Source organism: Heptranchias perlo, chromosome 33, assembly GCF_035084215.1.
Source record: "Heptranchias perlo isolate sHepPer1 chromosome 33, sHepPer1.hap1, whole genome shotgun sequence".
Taxonomy (NCBI): domain Eukaryota; kingdom Metazoa; phylum Chordata; class Chondrichthyes; order Hexanchiformes; family Hexanchidae; genus Heptranchias; species Heptranchias perlo.
Genome location: NC_090357.1, coordinates 8,795,931 through 8,815,354, shown reverse-complemented (window position 1 = coordinate 8,815,354; position 19,424 = coordinate 8,795,931). Strand labels below are relative to the sequence as shown.

The 19,424-nt window shown below is 44.4% G+C and overlaps 1 protein-coding gene across 2 annotated transcripts in view; it reads left to right on the top strand.

The window, feature by feature from the left end:
• Positions 1-19,424, top strand: part of LOC137301457 (proprotein convertase subtilisin/kexin type 7-like) — a 205,557-nt gene that overhangs the window by 175,720 nt on the left and 10,413 nt on the right. For both annotated transcript variants that reach the window (XM_067970958.1, XM_067970959.1), the window contains exons 13-15: positions 11,782-11,876; positions 15,686-15,782; positions 17,245-17,362. In XM_067970958.1, coding sequence (XP_067827059.1) covers positions 11,782-11,876; positions 15,686-15,782; positions 17,245-17,362 — 310 coding nt within the window. The remainder of the gene's footprint in view (positions 1-11,781; positions 11,877-15,685; positions 15,783-17,244; positions 17,363-19,424) is intronic.

Here is a 19,424-nt window from a genome sequence, read left to right as displayed (position 1 = left end):
GCCGCTCGAGCCTGCTGTGCCATTTGATAAGATCATGGCTGATCTGATTGTGACCTAAACCCTACTTTCCCGTCTACCTACTATAACCTTTGACTCCCTTGTTAATCAGAAATCTATCTAACTCAGCCTTAAAAATATTCAGTGACCCTGCCTCCACCGCTCTCTGGGGAAGGGAGTTCCACAGACTCATGAGCCTTTGAGAGAAAAAATTTCTCCTCATCTCTATCTTAAATGTGAGACCCCTTATTTTTAAACTGTGTCCCCTAGTTCTAGTCTCTCCCACAAGGGGAAACATCCTCTCAGCATCTACCCCTTGAAGTCCCCTCAGGATCTTATATGTTTCAATAAGATCACCTCTCATTCTTCTAAACTCCAATGTATACAGGCCCAACTTGTCCAACCTTTCCTCATAAGATAACCCCCTCATCCCAGGAATCAGTCGAGTGAACCTTCTCTGAACTGGATCAAACCATATTCAACGTGTGCTTGCAATAGTCATCCTGACCATGGAGACACTAACCAATGAGCTGTAGTTTGGTGACAGAGGGCTGTTTTCTGGTCCCTGCTTCTAATGCTGCTGTTCATGGCGGCACTCCCAACTCCATACAAGACTGTAAGGTAAATGAGACAGAGCTGCTCCATCTCGAGGTACTGAAAGAAAGACTTGCATTTATATAGCATCTTCATGCCCTCAGGACGTCCCAAAGTGCTTTACTGTCAGTGAAGTACTTTAAAAGTGTAGTCACTGTTGTAGTGTAGGAAATGCGGCAGCCAATTTGCGCACAGCAAGGTCCCACAAACAGCAATGTGATAATGACCAGATAATCTGTTTTAGTGATGATGGTTGATGGATAAATATTGGCCAGGATACCAGGGAATAGTCCCCTGTTCTTCCTTGAATAGTGCTATGGGATCTTTTACATCTACCTGAGTGGGCAGATGGGGCCTCAGATTAACCTCACATGCGAAAGACGGCACTTCTGACAGTGCAGCACTCCCTCAGTACTGCTCTGAATTGTCAGCCTAGATTTTGTGCTCAAGTCTCTGGAGCGGGCCTTGGACCCACAACCTTCTGACACAGAGGCAAGAGTGTGTCTTGCTGACACCATCTAAAGAGCTGGGGTCTGAAATTCCAGTCAGGCCGTGGGTGAAACTGGGGTGCGATCGCCCCAAGAGGGCCGGAAAATGGGATGGTACCCAGTTCCATAGGGATTGCACACTGTGTTTTTTGTTCTGCAGTTTTTCGGTGGGGAGAGCCATGGGCGGATTTACTCCCTGCTCTCCCTTCGACAAGTGGGAGGGTGAAGGGGAGTTCCCAGGAATTCCACCCGTTGCGACGTTTAAAAGCCTCAGCAGCGCTCTTGCCAGCTTACAGCTGCCATGAGTCCTGCTAAGGCCCCGGAGCTTGCCAGAAGTAAGGTACTCAATCCTGCAGGGCATCCATCACCTTCATTTGAACCAAAGCTTTTTCAGGCCTCTTATGTCTTTGGCCTGGGATGGACCCTGGGATCCTCCTAGTGGAGCTGCTGCTCCTCCTTCCACCAGGCAGATCAGGATGGGCGCCTCTGATGTGACCTTACAGATGCAATGTGCCCGCTCTGACCAGCTAATGGCCCCGACCGCGGAGACCATGGGTTGCATGCCATCAATTAAAATGAGAGGCCGAGAAGTTGTGAGGCAGAGTCTCTTCCCACCAAGGGGAGGAGAAAGGCAAGACACAGAAGGTTCTGGGAGACAAAGGGTGAAGGGCTATATACTCTTTGTGGCTGACTCAGATGAAGGGACCGAGTGTAATATATCCAAGTTTGCTGACAGTGCAAAGCTAGGTGGGAAAATAAGCTGTGAGGAGGACACAGAGTCTGCAAAGGGATATAGACAGGTTAAGTAAGTGGGCAAGAAGGTGGCAGATGGTGTATAATGTGGGGAAATGTGAGGTTATTCACTTTGGTAGGAAGAATAGAAAAACAGAATATTTTTTAAATGGTGAGAAACTATTAAATGTTGGTGTTCAGAGAGACTTGGGTGTCCTCGTACAAGAAACAAAAAGTTAGCAAGCAGGTACAGCAAGCAATTAGGAAGGCAAATGGCATGTTGGCCTTTATTGCAAGGGGGTTGGAGTACAAAAGTAAGAAGTCTTACTACAATTGTAGAGGGCTTTGGTGAGACCTCACCTGGAGTACTGTGTACAGTTTTGGTCTCCTTATGTAAGGAAGGATATACTTGTCTTAGAGGCGGTGCAGCGAAGGTTCACTAGATTAATTCCTGGGATGAGACGGTTGTCCTATGAGGCGAGGTTGTGTAGAATGGACCAATACTCTCTGGAGTTTAGAAGAATGAGAGGTGATCTAATTGAAACATATAAGATTATAAGGGGGCTTGACAGGGTAGATGCTCAGGGGTTGTTTCCCATGGCTGGTGATGCTAGAACTAGGGGGCATAGTCTCAGGATAAGGGATCGGCCATTTAAGACTGAGATGAGGAGGAATTTCTTCACTCGGGGTTGTGAAACTTTGGAGTTATCTACCCCAGAGAGCTGTGGATGCTGAGTCGTGAATATATTCAAGGCTGAGATAGACAGATCTCTGGACTCTAGGGGAATCAAAGGATATGGGGATCGGGCGGGAAAGTGGAGTTGAGGTTGAAGATCAGCCATGATCTGATTGAATGGCGGAGCAGGCTGGAGGGGCCATGTGGCCTACTCCTGCGATTTCTTATGTTCTTATGACTCATACCACAATTATTAAATAAACTTCAACTTCAGTTGTCGGGGGGTTAAGCTGATGATTTCAGATTGGCCGCCCATTTTAAACCCCAGCCAGTCTTCCCTTCAATTGAAGTCAATGAAAAGTTTATAACAGGCAGCCAATCTGATACCACCAATTTTACGCCCATGCCAAAGTAGAAAGCTCCCCCCCACCCCCATTATATGTAGCCTTGTCTCGAGAGAAATAGATGATTACCCTGTGTACTATATGGGGAGTCTTCTCATGGTGTAAGGCTGCCTCTGGTGGCACTGACCTGTACTTTTTCGGCTACAGGCGGGCTGAGTGTTCAACCAGACTGTGCAGGCCAGTGACGCACTTGTGTAGTTGTTTGTTGTCATGGAATCGGAATGTCCTAGAATGTTACAGCACAGAAAAGGGCCATTTAGCTCAGTAAATCTATGCCGGTAATTTTCCCCCATTCTCCTGCTTGCTCCCAATACCTTTTTAATATTCCTCTTTTTGAAGAAACTAATGCCTTTAAATGAATTGATTGACTCTCCTTCAATAACAGTTTGTGATAGAAAATTCCACATTTTAACCACCTCTGTGTAGCAAGTTTTTTTTCTAACCTCTTCTTTGATCTTTATGAATATCTTAAGTTTGTGCCTCTGGTTACTGTCTCAGTGACTAGTGGAAACCATGTATCACTATTTACCTTACCATCACCCTTTATAATCTTGAAGACACAATCTGCCCTGCACTGTAAACTGAGTAAAATCCACTACATGGGGACGCTTTGGATATCACAGTGACTTTGCTTCTTAAATCTAAACACAACGAAAGTTAATTATGTTTATAGTGCAATAAACTATAAATTGCTGAATCGCTCAATTACTGTATGAGTCAGTTTACATCTTTGCTGAAAATCCTGGGAGCTGGAGTCTACATCTTGCACAGCCAGACTGCACTAGTGATGAGAGTACATACAGAAAGAGAGCGGTTCAGTGGGATTATACAGAATGTTCCCAATAAAGTATAGAATACTTTGGGTTTTGTCCAATGGGTATAGATATCAGCACACTCTCCACATTAGACTATCAGCCACTTCAAACTGTCATCAACTGCAAAGAGCAAAAGCATTCGGTGTCTCAACACAGTCAGCCGTTCACCACAAGCCCCCAAGTCAGACCAGCAGCCTGCTGACTGCGCAACTCATCAGTTATAAGACCTCTGTTTAATATTTCCCACATGGCTAAAGCAGCCTGCTTACAGAGGACAGCTGTTACAGTGACTTACAATTCTTGAAACAGGCACTAAAACTCTACATCTATCTGTTTATCTCTCTCCCTATCTCTGTTTATCTCTCTCTCCCTATCTCTGTTTATCTCTCTCTCTCCCTATCTCTGTTTATCTCTCTCTCTCCCTATCTCTGTTTATATCTCTCTCTCCCTATCTCTGTTTATCTCTCTCTGTCCCTATCTCTGTTTATATCTCTCTCTCCCTATCTCTGTTTATCTCTCTCTCTCCCTATCTCTGTTTATATCTCTCTCTCCCTATCTCTGTTTATCTCTCTCTCTCCCTATCTCTGTTTATCTCTCTCTCTCCCTATCTCTGTTTATCTCTCTCTCTCCCTATCTCTGTTTATCGCTCTCTCTCCCTATCTCTGTTTATCTCTCTCTCTCCCTATCTCTGTTTATCGCTCTCTCTCCTTATCTCTGTTTATCGCTCTCTCTCCCTATCTCTGTTTATCGCTCTCTCTCCCTATCTCTGTTTATATCTCTCTCTCCCTATCTCTGTTTATCTCTCTCTCTCCCTATCTCTGTTTATCTCTCTCTCTCCCTATCTCTGTTTATCTCTCTCTCTCCCTATCTCTGTTTATCGCTCTCTCTCCCTATCTCTGTTTATCGCTCTCTCTCCTTATCTCTGTTTATCGCTCTCTCTCCCTATCTCTGTTTATCGCTCTCTCTCCCTATCTCTGTTTATCTCTCTCTCTCCCTATCTCTGTTTATCTCTCTCTCTCCCTATCTCTGTTTATCGCTCTCTCTCCCTATCTCTGTTTATCTCTCTCTCCCCCTATCTCTGTTTATCGCTCTCTCTCCCTATCTCTGTTTATATCTCTCTCTCCCTATCTCTGTTTATCTCTCTCTCTCCCTATCTCTGTTTATCGCTCTCTCTCCCTATCTCTGTTTATCTCTCTCTCTCCCTATCTCTGTTTATCTCTCTCTCTCCCTATCTCTGTTTATCGCTCTCTCTCCCTATCTCTGTTTATCTCTCTCTCTCCCTATCTCTGTTTATCGCTCTCTCTCCCTATCTCTGTTTATCTCTCTCTCTCCCTATCTCTGTTTATCGCTCTCTCTCCCTATCTCTGTTTATCTCTCTCTCTCCCTATCTCTGTTTATATCTCTCTCTCCCTATCTCTGTTTATCGCTCTCTCTCCCTATCTCTGTTTATCGCTCTCTCTCCCTATCTGTTTATCTCTCTCTCTCCCTATCTCTGTTTATCTCTCTATCTATCACTCTTACTTTCCCCAGATATTGATAGATGATTACGGTATCACTGTTACAATTTCTGGTTTTGATACAATTGTTTTCCACTCTCAGTGAATGAACAGCAGTCTCCCATGCAGGCCACACATTCCAGAAACTGTAATTTTATCAATAATCGGCAATTCACAGAGTTGTGTGACCCGACTGTTAATAATTGCTCTACTTTCAGTAAACAGAGCTCTATTCCTTTAGGACGCTCCTTAAAACCTACCTCTTTGACCAAGCTTTTAGTCACCCTGTCCTAATATCTCCTTACATAGCTTGATGTCAAATTTTGTTTGAAAACACTCCTGTGAAGAGCCTGGAACGTTATACTACCTTAAATGTGCTATATAAATGCAAGTTATTGTTGTTTATTGGATTAAATGTAGCCTCATGTTACTCAGTGCTATCACTTCAGAATAGTGGATATTAAATTCAGACAACATTACTCTTAATTAATATATCTGTTTTGCAATTACATAGAGATATGAAGCTCAAAATATTTGGCAAATCATTGAATGAAATTTTAAAAATGAATACAATAAGAAAAGTCTGCAAAGGGTTAATTACCCTTCATAAGAAACACTTCTGAGGAAATATAATAGCCCTTTTAAATTTAAATTCAAAGTGAATTTGGTAATTTTGTCATCCTGGCGTTTTGTAAAATCAAATATCTCCCACAACTAATGAGTTAGAAATAAACCTTCCTTCTGCTCAATCAACACACATCGGCAGAAGTACAGTATTTTTTTATTACTCTGTTTTTAACTTAACAGGCATCAGAGCTAGTTACCATTGAATTCTCCATCACTGCCTTTCCCAGGCTGAATTAAAGGAAGAATCATTCTTTTGCAAAAGACTGGAGATGGTTCATGGATGAAAAATATTTCACACTTTTGCTACATACCACTTGCAAGTGAAGTGATAAATACAATTCACACCTTCCCATCAGCTCACAGCTAAAGTGCATGACACCATTAACAATTTAAATGAACAAACCAATAATTTCTGGTACCTACAGGTACTCTTCAACTTCTTGATCAGCAGCCCTCATCTGAACTCTAGAACTGAAACCAGCAAAATCCATTGAAAAAATTAGATGTATTCTAGATTACATCTATTCTATTTTCATTCTTGTTTTCAAATCCCTCCACGGCCTCACCCCTCCCTATCTCTGCAACCTCCTCCAGGCCTACAACCCCCCGAGATCTCTGCGCTCCTCCAGTTCTTGCCTCTTGTGCATCCCCGATTTTAATCGCTCCATCATTGTCGGCCGTGCCTTCAGCTGCCTAGGCCCTAAGCTCTGGAATTCCCTCCCTGAACCGCTCCGCCTCTCCAGCTCTCTCTCCTCCTTTAAGATGCTCCTTAAAACCTACCTCTTTGACCAAGCTTTTAGTCACCTTCATATTTCCTTATGTGCCTCGGTGCCAAATTTTGTTTGAAAATCGCTCCTGTGAAGCGCCTCGGGACATTTTGCTATGTTAAAGGCACTATATAAATGCGAGTTGTTGTTGTTGCATGCCCCAATTGAGTGGACCAATCCATTTCCCTGTCGATGCCTGCAGCTCCCCTCCTCAGAACCACTACTGAAGTTTCACTTGTTTCCTTCTGCTCTCCTCTCCCATACAGTGACACTGACCACCCAGGGGAATTTACTCAGGCTCCCTAGCAGTGAAAGAAAGCATCTTTATCCAATTCAGCTGTGAGGTTCTCTGCAATTCTAGGAATGGTCAGGAGGTGTGCGTCCCATATCTCCAACAGAACTGTTGGGGAGAAGAGACCAAAGTGAAATCCCTGAGGGAGATTAAATGTGGGCCTTGGTTTTCCACTTCTGAATTCGCCAGCCTTCCAATAAAGTGAATGGGGTCGGGAGGGGGAATGGCAAGCTGGGGCACACAAGAGAAGGAAAACCCCAGCCAGCAGTTCAACTAAAACCATCCACGAGATTGATAATATACTTCTCTTAATCTGAATTTACATTCTTTTCAACAAGGGCGAAAATCAGAGGAGTGGGACACTGGGAATGAGAATTGGAAGGAACCAGTGGGTTGGGAAAAGGGCAAGTCGGGAGGTCTGAGGAGAGGGGAAACGAGACCACTCTATGTTGCAGAAAGAAAAGTAACATAACCAGAACAAAATCTGTGAAAGTGAGATTAATGTAAAGAAATTTAAGGAAACTGTGGCACACTTGTGGAGAAAATACTGAGAAGAGAAGAATGAATAATCAAAAAAAATAATTGAAGTCAAACTACAGTTGTATATGACGTAAGGATTCCCAAGCCACTACCACCATTATCTCCACCACTAAGTGCCCCACAGCAATGTGTTTAATGGTCTGTTAGTGTTTCACACCGTGTTTTATATAAGCTATTTGCAGAGTCATCAGCAATTTATTCCCACTTCTGAAATTCCTCAGATCCAATCAGCAGCGTTGAGTGACCAGGTCTTGTACACCACAGGGTTCCGCGGTAGGTCGAGGGTTACCTCAATATACTCTGAGCATTTTATAACCTAATAATTCTGACTGACTGAACATAGTTAAATGAATTAGTGGCACAGCAGATTGGTGTACCAGACATACCATTGTTTGCGCCTGCAATTTTCCACCCTCCCCACAAATTCCTCCTGATTTTGCTGATCTTATCGGCATGGGAAGGTGAGTACGTTCCTGATGTTCCCTCGTGAAATTGTGGGCTGTAATGTTCCTTCCCACCAGTGAAGAATGTTGCATGCAGCCAGACAAACTAAAGCCAACACTGCTGGCCTTTGGGATTTACACAAGAGGAACCCACTGAGACTCGCTTGACTATCCTGCTCTCCTTGACTGGAGGGAACATCAGGAACGTACTCACCTTCCCATGATAAGACCAGCAAGATCAGGAGGAATTTGGGGGGAGGGTGGAAAATTGCGGGCACAAACAATGGTATGTCTGGTACACCAATCTGCTGTGCCACTAATTCATTTAACTATGTTCAGTCAGTCAGAATTATTAGGTTATAAAATGCTCAGAGCATATTGAGGTAACCCTCGACCTACTACGGAACCCTGTGGTGTACAAGACCTGGTCACTCAACGCTGCTGATGGGATCTGAGGAATTTCAGGAGTGGGAATAAATTGCTGACAACTCTGCAAATAGCTTATATAAAACACGGTGTGAAACACTAACAGACCATCAAACACACTGCTGTGGGACGCTTAATGGCCACTGTGTTCTTGCTGTGTTGGTGTTCTGCCATAACCCTACCCTTGAGGTCTCCTAGCTTTGATATAATTCAAGCTGTTTATGGTTCCTTCACTAATGGAGAAACCATATGAAGAGCTTTCTCAATAACACACTCCGTGCTATAAAACCTATTTTGTGTGGCGCCCGGAGACACCACACAGAGAAGGCTTCCTGTAGTCACAATGACAGTATCCTGCAATTTCAGACAATGATTAGTGTGTAAAAATTGCAGATGTTGTATCATGATGTAAAGATTTGAAAGCTGTTTTGTTGACCGGTGTGGTTTGTGTTGAATGACCTGAGTGATAGTCATTGCCTGCATGTGGAATCGGAGGGACTGAGATTGTTACTAGCCTCACTGATCTCCCTATCAACGGGGACTGAGCCTCGTCCCTACAATTACCATGGTTACCACCAAGGAACAAAACCACGCTTTAACTTTAGCGGGTGATATGCAGTGCCTGAAATGTTCACTCTTTCAGATGCTGCCTGACCTGCTGTGTTTAGAACGAGATGACATTGATATAAGATTAAATGTGAGAGATTTAGGGCAAAGAGCAGGAGAAATGTTTTTACCCAGAAGGTTATGAGGCTGTGGAATGCACTACTGGAGTTAGTGATTGAAGCAGAGACCATGTCAACATTTAAGAATAGGCTGGATGGGTAGTTGAAGGGAAGGGGGGCGTAAAGGGGTATAGAAACAGGGTGGGCACATGAGATTAGGTCTACTGCTTGTGTGTAGGATAAATACCTACATGGACTGGTTGGGCCGAATGGCCTGTTTCTGTGTTGTAATTCTGTGCATTTCCAGTGTTTGCAATTTTTGTTTTTTTAAAAAAGCATATGGGATCTTTGGCTTTATAAATAGAGGCCTAGAGTACAAAAGCAAGGAAGTTACGCTAAACAACAACTTGCATTTATACAGCGCCTTTAGCATAGTAAAACACCCTAAAGTGCTTCACAGGAGTGTAATCAGACGAAAAAAAGCCTTTTATAAATCACTGGTTAGGTCTCAGCTGGAGTATTTAGGAAGGATGTCAAGGCCTTGGAGAGTGTGCAGAGGAGATTTACCAAGGGATGAGGGACTTCAGTTATGTGGATAGACTAGAAAAGCTGGGATTGTTCTCCTCAGAGCAGAGAAGGTTGAGGGGAGATTTAATAGAGGTGTTCAAAATTATGAGGGGTTTTGATAGAGTAAATAAGGAGAAACTGTTTCCACTGGCAAGAGGGTGGGTAGCCTTGGGAACACAACTTTAAGATAATTGGCAAAAGAACAAGAGGGGAGATGAGAATATTTTATGCAGCGAGTCTCCTATTAGGTGAGAATATGACTGCGCTCTGGTTGATTGCCTTCCAAGGTCAAATATCTTAGGTCGAACATGAAGAATGGTCTCTTGGGTGAAGTACCAGATTGTAGCCCAGCAGGAATTGCCACTTTTTGGGAAGGTGAAGAACAAAGTGGGGGAAGGGGAGAAACTTTTCACAAGTCACATTCTTTTTTTTTAAAACAGAATGATGGTCACTCACTGGTTAAATTCCCAGTCAGCAAACTATGACTAACTAAGTCATTCTGAAGACAATTTGAGAATAGAAATGATGGTTAAGAAATAGCAAATATATGTGAATTTCAAGTTTACCCATAAAGTTTACAGAACCCACAAAGAATGTCTCGATGTTGAGACATGTCTCATATCTTTTTCTCACTCCCTTTTCAGCAGCCTATTTGTCTTACAAAGAACAGTTTTGTTTTTTAAATAAAACTTGCTCTCCTGCCCCCTGAACACTCCTAAGAATACAGTTTACACTGTTCCTCTCAACTTGTGTGCACACATTCTAATAATGTTAATGTTTGGCTTTCCAATGTTAGCTCTTTGCTTGTAGTAAATATTTTATAACTTTTTTATTGATGTACCATGAAGGACACGATACATAATGTTACTGTGTGTAATCTGACATCCAAGCAAAAATATTCCATCCAACAGGAATGAATTTGAAAGCCAGATGATTATTCTTGCAATGGAACACTCAGTATTTTGGTTTCCACTCCAAAACGGTTATTTAATGTTGGCCTTAACCCAGTCTGAAGTACTTAAGGAGACGTTCTATTCAAAGAAATAAGCTTTGAAATCAACCCAGCAGAACCTTCTGAATATCTGATATTGTGTATAGAGATCTAATGGGGATGCAATGTTTCTGGGGATAAAGTTGAGTAAAATGGCCCTTTGAATTCTGACTGTCATCAGCTTTCATTTTTTTTTGCATCTGTTTTTCCGTACAAACATTTGCTTAAAAACTCAGTCCATTACTGAATGTTGTAAGGTTGAGGGGCAAAATGTGACCTTGTGTCATTGATTTCCCCCATGAGTATCATGGGTTGGAGTGAGTTTTAAAGTGAGGCCTAACAGGGTTGGAAGGAGAGTTGGAGAAACCTGGACAACTCTGTACCTCCTGGCAGGCAGAACCAGAGTGTCTGCTCCCTCAGCCGCAGTCATAGACCTGAGAGGGGAAGAACCTGGCTTAATTGGGGAGAGGGAGTGGAAATCGAGAAATATATTGAACCATGCGATATTATCTGTAAAGGACAGTGTTGCCAGGGCTGACTTGTGATCCTATTCAGAAGACTTGAATTGTAAATTGATCTAAAATTCTCCATTTGCCTGGATGAGTACAGCTGCAACAACACCCAAGAAGCTCGACACCATCCAGGATAAAGCATCCCGCTTGATTGGCACCCCATCCAGCACCCTAAACATTCACTCCCTTCACTACCGGCGCACCGTGGCTGCAGTGTGTACCATCCACAGGATGCACTGCAGCAACTCGCCAAGGCTTCTTCGACAGCACTTCCCAAACCCGAGACCTCTACCACCTAGAAGGACAAGGGCAGCAGGCACATGGGAACAACACCACCTGCACGTTCCCCTCCAAGTCACACACCATCCCGACTTGTAAATATATCGCCGTTCCTTCATCATCGCTGGGTCAAAATCCTGGAACTCCCTACTTAACAGCACTGTGGGAGAACCTTCACCACACGGACCGCAGTGGTTCAAGAAGGCGGCTCACCACCACCTTCTCAAGGGCAATTAGGGATGGGCAATAAATGCTGGCCTTGCCAGCGACGCCCACATCCCATGAACGAATTTTAAAAAACCTAGTCTGTTCAACAGAGCAGGTTAATGGCAGCCTCAACACATTCAACAAACTGGCATCCCTGAAATGGGAACAGTCCTGCAGAGGGAGTCCACAGATAATCCATTAAATGAGCAGGTTAGAGGATAATCACTGACTAACTATACAATCTGTTGTCTTCCCCCGTACAGGGATGCTTCTGGCTTCACCGACTGGATGTATTCTACTGTGCGATGCTGGGGCGAGAGGGCGGAAGGCATCTACAAGATGGTCATTCGTGATTTAGGTAACCAGGCTCCTCATAGTGCGACAGGAGATAAAGTTACTAAATGCAGAGTTGATAGGCTGTGTTTCAGATTCTGATTTGGGGCTCCCAAGTGAAAGTAAGTTTTGCACAACTTTGCAGGGCTATGGGGAGGGAGTGGGACTAATTGGATAGCTCTTTCAAAGAGCTGCCACAGGCATGATGGGCCGAATGGCCGCCTGTACTTTAACATTCTATGACAACATATACAAACTTCTATTCAAGAGGTTGTTGGAAATGTATAGGTGGCACCCCGTACGGAGTGAGTTCCATTTTATTTTTCTTAATTTTCTCTCCTGCTTTCCTGGAAACAATGGCCCAGCAATTCCAGAATCTCCACTGGAACGATGACAGAACGGGACGTCTGCGCATCTATTTGTCCCCGTCCCAAATCCTGGGGACTCATAAATAATAAGGGCACTAACACCAACAACAGTGTCACTGGGATGGATGATCCACGGAGCCAGCAGGGATTTGGATCAACACTTCCCTGCTCAGTCAGGGAGGGGCAGTGGACGCAGGCTGGTCTCTTTAACGGGGAAGCTGCCTCATAGAATCGTACAGCACAGAAGGAGGCCATTCGGCCCAAGCTGCCTGCGCTGGCTCTTTGAAAGAGCTATCCAATTAGTCCCATTCCCCTGCTCTTTCCCCATGGCCCTTTCTTTCCTTCAAGTATTTATCCAATTCCCTTTTGAAAGTTACTATTGAATCTGCTTCCACCACCCTTTCAGGCAGGGCATTCCAAATCATAACTCACAGCGTTTAAAAAAACAAAAATTCCTCATCTCCCCTCTGGTTCTTTTGCCAATTATCTTAAATCTGTGTCCTCTCGTTACTGAACCTCCTGCCAGTGGAAACAGTTTCTCCTTATTTACTCCATCTCATCCAGGATTCTTCTGTCACTCACCTGACAGCAATCAATCTCTCTTGGATTGATTGCCGTTGGGATACGGCAATGTAAGATCCACTTATGGGCTTTCTTCATGCAGACATACTTACCGCCGGGAGGGACTGGCAGGAATTCCAGGGGAGCACAGCATCGCACCAGTCCTGCTTCCAAAAGTAATGTCAGAATGGAGGCGTCGGGTGGGGGAATGAGACTAGGAAGTGGAAACCTGGCAGAATGGATTCTAACTCAACACAGATTGGGAGTCAAAACTGAGACCTTCCTGTTCTGACGCATCTGGCATTGCATTACCCACTGAGCCATCAGGAGCCTCTAGCCAAATAAGGTCTGTTTTATCAATAACATTTGTCATCTCTGGGTTGATAAATGAGAAGTAAGGATGACGGCACATGATTATTTTTTTTTGGTTTGGGTAATCACTATACAAGCATGCATCCCAGTGCATTGGTGCACCAATGTGCTGTATCACTGTAACCACTTTCACAGATGACAGCCGAGTGCAGGCTTAGAGAAGAACAGAGTTTCCTTTCTGCTGCCCCTGTTAAACTTTCTTTGGAGTGTTATACATTTATCTGTTGTTCATTAGCTCTGTCTTACACTGTCCGACTTTTGTCTGAGCTTAGAAATCTCTCTGTCTCGGCCTCCTTCCATCTGTCATTTCCATTGGGGAAACTTGACACACTGGAATGGTCCTATTCTGTAGGCATGGACTTATAATTGGCCACTGCTCAGGGTTTTATTTTCTTTTGTTTGTTATCTGGCACAGCCTACATTTTCCCATCCTGAACTACACCCTTTTGCATCTCAGTTATCTAGAGTTCAGTTTTGATTTTTTTTTCTCTTTCACGGATGAGCTTTTATCCGCAAAAAGCGGGTTCTCAGCTCATTGCCAACGTGACACTTCATTAATTAACCTGCTTTCGTGGTCTCTGCGCCATTATGCTCCTTTATGCTCACTTTTTCTCCCTTTCTAAGAAAGAATTTGCCTTTATATGGTGTCTCATCATGACATCCCAAAGCACTTTGATAGTAGTGAATGACTTTTGAAGTGCAGTCACTGTTGCCATGCAAGCAAGAATGGCAGTCAGTTTGCATACAGCAGGGTCCCACAAACAGCAAATGAGATTAATGACCAATTAATATCTTTTTAGTGGTGGTAGAGGGAGAAATGTTGAACAGGACATTGGGAGAACTCCCTGTTCTTCTTGGGATGTTTTACGGCCACCTGATCTGGCAGATGGAGCCTCGGTTTGATGTATCATCTGAAAAACTGCACCTCTGACAGAGCAGCACTGCTGCACTCAGCCTAGAGTGGGGCTTGAACCCACAATCTCGTGACTCAGGCAAGAGTGATACGGATGGAGCTGAACTGACTCTAATTACTATCAGGTGAACAGAAAACCAAACGCAAGAATCAGCCACAAACTTGATTTATTTTTTCATTCCAACTTCATCTAAATTACAAGCAATTCAGGTTATCAGTATTAGATTAACTGTACTATTTATTTGACAAGTGTTTTATTCTGAATAATTTGATCCCATAAATCTGAAAGCTTTAAGGAATTCATTCCCGTTGACCTCAACATTTTTAAACGGTTTTATGCATATCTCAGAGGCCGTATCTCATCCGTTACTACAAATGGTGGTCTAAAAATAAGCAATTAAAAGGATTTGATTCTGTACCCTTATAAGTCAGTGGAAAACCTCCGTAAAGGGATATTTTTGTCTCTCCTTGTTCCCCTTCTTCGCGTAATCTCCCAGTGCCATTCCAACCAACTCATAGGCTTTGATGATCCTGTTCGGGCTGGTGGGGGAGGAGCAACATCTGCACTGCCCAATTGGGGAAACATCTGGTTGCTGCTTCACAATTCACGCTGACAGCACGTTGAGGTCAGGCACTTGCCACGTGTGATCACACGGGTACAAACTTGTCTCACTCACCACTTGAAGGCCCAGCACTTTGCTGCTGCAGCGTCTGAAGAATTCCCCAATTTTCTCCCCTTCCTCTCTCGGAGCTGTCGGCTGCTGCCGGTATACAGTTCTTTCGGTGGCGGTCCACCCCCCGAGTACCTTGCCTAAATGTCCATTTCTCAAGTATGAGCATAGACGGTGAGTGTTGGTGGGCTATTCCGCTGTGGTGGGCATCATGCCCTAACCTGTTCCTGAGATTTCACTAGACAATGTAAGCAATGCAAACTTTCCAGCAGGGCCACTGGATCACAATCAGGAGCAAGAATCCTGGCCACATTCACCCTGTTCCTTCCTATCACAACAACGATGACAATTTGAATTAAAAAGCATCTTTAAAGTAGTAAAATGTCCCAAGGCGCTTCACAGGAGCATAATCAGAAAAAAATTGATACCAACTCACATAAGGAGATATTAGGACAGGTGACCAAAAACTTGGTCAAAGAGGTAGGTTTTAAGGAACGTCCCCTAATGGAGGAGAGAGAGGTGGAGAGGTTTAGGGACGGAATTCCAGAGATTAGGGGCTAGACAGCTGAAGGCACGGCCGCCAATGGAGGGGCGAAGGAAATCAGGGATGCACAAGAGGCCGGAATTGGAGGAACGCAGAGATCATGCAGGGGCACTGAGGCCAATTGTAGTGCCCCTACCACCACCCAGACTGAGATCAGTAAACTCATCAAAAGACCATTGATCAAAACTGACCAACGGCTTTCCTAATCGTTTTCCTTCAATAAAATCTTGAACTCTCCAGCTACTGTTTGTGATGAATACCTCAACGTTCAATAGCTGAAGTGAGTCTTCAAGTTCTGATTGTTACTAAAATGTGCTGTTTGAGCAGAAGTAGTTGCATTTTTTTCTCCCGACTGTTTATATAAAAAAAAAGGTTTCCCAGTCCTCATCATCTCTCTCTGCTCAGGTGAGAATCCTCAGCGGAAGAGTGGCGCCCTCAAGCAATGGCAGCTCACACTATACGGCTCTTCCTGGTCATTTGAAGATGTCAAGCAACGACAGAGGTAAACCACTTTGCTTATGTTCACATAGTTTTTATTTTCCTCCCCAAGCTCTTCGCTTCACTCACTGAAGTTGGGGGAGGAGGACAGCTTTGAGCTAGCTTCTTTATCAGATGTATTCTTGAGCCAGGCAATGGCAGCTGTGTAAGAGACCTGAGATGATGCTCTTCTCAAGTTTTGTCTTTCCCCCTTCTCAAAGATACAACTGAGATCAGCAAGTCTTGTTGGTCGCTGCAGGTAGAGTCCACATCTGACTACTATGAGATGAATTCAAGTACGAATATACGTAACAACTTGCATTTATATGGCGCTTTTAACATAGTAAAAGGTCCCAAGGCGCTTCACAGGAGCATTAACAGACAAAAATTGACACCGAGCCAAAGAAGGAGACATTAGGACAGATGACCAAAGGCTTGGTCAAAGAGGTGTGTTTTAAGAAGTGAGTTAAAGGACGAGAGAGAGGCGGAGAGGTTTAGGAAGGGAATTCCAGAGCTTAGGGCCTGGACGGCTGCAAGCATAGCCGCCAATGGTGGGGCAAAGGAAGTTGGGGGATGCACACAAGGCCAGAGTTGAAGGAACACAGAGTTCTCAGAGGGTTGTAGGGCTGGAGGAGCTTACGGGGATAGGGAGGGGTGAGGCTATGGAAGGATTTGAACACGAGGGTGAGAAATTTAAAATCGAGGCATTGGTGGACCAGGAGTCAACGAGAACAGGGGTGATGGGTGAACGGGGCTTGGTGTAAGTTAGCATGCAGGCGGCAGAGTTTTGGATGAGCTCAAGTTTATGGAGGGCAGAAAATGGGAGGCTGGCCATGAGAGCATTGGAATAGTCGAGTTTGGAGGTAATAAAAGCGTAGATGAGGGTTTCAGCAGCAGATGGGCTGAGAAAGGGCAGAGACATGAGATGTTATGGAGGTGGAAATAGGCGGTCTTTGTGATGGAGAGGATATGGGGTAGGAAGCTCAGCTCAGGGTCAGATAGGATGCTGTGGTGGCGAGCAGCCTGATTCAGCCTGAGACAGTGACCAGGGAGGAGGATGGAATCGGAGGCTAGTGAACGGAGTTTTTGGCGGGGGTTGAAGATGATGGCTTCGGTCTTCCCAGTGTTTAATTGGAGGAAATTTCGGATGTCAGACAAGCAGCCTGACAGCACTGAGGCAGTGGAGGGGTGGAGAGAAGTGGTGGCAAGGTAGAGCTGAATTTCGTCGGCGTACATGACGTCGTGTCTTTGATTGGAGAAAAGGGCAAGAAAAGACTAATCGATGCTCGTCGATCCAATAGACTGTGCATCCTTGTACACCTTCCTTCCACCCTCTAGGACTAACTCCTGAGGGAGACAAAAACCATTCTGCTACCACCAGGAGCTCATTTCTTAGGAAAGTCCTGATACACATCACTGCTAGCCCCAAAAGATTTAATAGTTGAGTAGCTTGTTATCTTTAACTGTGTTTCCTTTACTTTGCGAAGGCTTGTTGAAGAAGCTATGAGTGGAAAATTCCTGAATGACAGTTTCTCGTTACCTTGCCCCCCTGGATTAGAGATCTCAGATCAGGAATGGAATTATATGACATCAAATACACTGAAGGTAAAATTTATCGCAGTACAGATTCCATTAAGCATCTACAAATATTTAAATGAACAGATGGCATGGATGTGCATTATTCAACTGTTATTAAAGGAAATTGCTGTCCTATTTACAAAATGCCAGATTTCAGGAGGTTACTCACTAATAGGATCAGTTATGAATGTTGTGCAGCTGGAGGAATCTTATCACCTAATAGTGCAATTTTTCTCCATGTGTTGCTTCCGTTCTGCTTCTCCAGTTACTTTGGAGTCAGTTTTCACGTTAAAAATGGTCCCAGATGGGGCACATCAGCCAGAGTGCTGGGTTGCTGATGATGACTCTGTTGCAGTAATGATCTTTGGATGGCGTTTTACAGCCGAGCATCACTTGAATAACGTGTTACACCGCAGACCAGTTTTTAATGGGAGAACTGTCCACGATAACTAACCAATCATTTCTGTTGATGGCGACTCCATTACTTAGCAGTTAAGACGCTCCCTGTGATCACAGGTTGCACTTCCAGGTCACGACCCCATTCAGAAGTTGACCCTTGATCTTTCAGAAATGGTCCAGATTTTCTGTTGTGGGCATGGAGGCGAATTCAATGTCCAATCCACAACACGACCACAGTCCGTGTGTAGGACTTTCTATTTAAGCTCATTGACAGGGTACACATTTCAATTGTAGGTCATGCTGACACAGGTAGCCTGTTACCAATGTGTTTGTGGGTCATTGGAGCTTTATCATCATTCTTACAGAGTAACTTCAGTGGCACTATGTGTAGTTTTAGAGTCATAGAGTCATAGAGTTATACAGCACGGATAGAGGCCCTTCGGCCCATCGTGTCCACGCCGGCCATCAAGCCCTGTCTACTCTAATCCCATATTCCAGCATTTGGTCCGTAGCCTTGTATGCTATGGCATTTCAAGTGCTCATCCAAATGCTTCTTGAATGTTGTGAGGGTTCCTGCCTCCACAACCCTTTCAGGCAGTGAGTTCCAGACTCCAACCACCCTCTGGGTGAAAAAGTTCTTTCTCAAATCCCCTCTAAACCTCCCGCCTTTTACCTTGAATCTATGTCCCCTTGTTATAGAACCCTCAACGAAGGGAAAAAGCTCCTTAGTATCCATCCTATCTGTGCCCCTCATAATTTTGTACACCTCAATCATGTCCCCCCTCAGCCTCCTCTGCTCCAAGGAAAACAAACCCAATCTTCCCAGTCTCTCTTCATAGCTGAAGCGCTCCAGCCCTGGTAACATCCTGGTGAATCTCCTCTGCACCCTCTCCAAAGCGATCACATCCTTCCTGTAGTGTGGCGACCAGAACTGCACACAGTACTCCAGCTGTGGCCTAACCAGTGTTTTATACAGCTCCATCATAACCTCCTTGCTCTTATATTCTATGCCTCGGCTAATAAAGGCAAGTATCCCATATGCCTTCTTTACCACCTTATCTACCTGTTCCGCCGCCTTCAGGGATCTGTGAACTTGCACACCAAGATCCCTCTGACCCTCTGTCTTGCCTAGGGTCCTCCCATTCATTGTGTATTCCCTTGCCTTGTTAGTCCCTCCAAAGTGCATCACCTCGCACTTTTCCGGGTTAAATTCCATTTGCCACTGTTCCGCCCATCTGACCAACCCATCTATATCGTCCTGCAGACTGAGGCTATCCTCCTCGCTATTTACCACCCTACCAATTTTTGTATCATCAGTGAACTTACTGATCATACCTTTTACATTCATATCCAAGTCATTAATGTAGACCACAAACAGCAAGGGACCCAGCACCGATCCCTGTGGTACCCCACTGGCCACAGGCTTCCAGTCACAAAAACAACCTTCGACCATCACCCTCTGCCTTCTGCCACTAAGCCAGTTTTGTATCCAAAGTGCCAAGGCACCCTGGATTCCATGGGCTCGTACCTTCTTGACCAGTCTCCTGTGGGGGACTTTATCGAAGGCCTTACTGAAATCCATGTATACCACATCCACTGCGTTACCCTCATCCACACGCCTAGTCACCCCCTCAAAAAATTCAATCAAATTAGTCAGACATGATCTTCCCTTGACAAAGCCATGTTGACT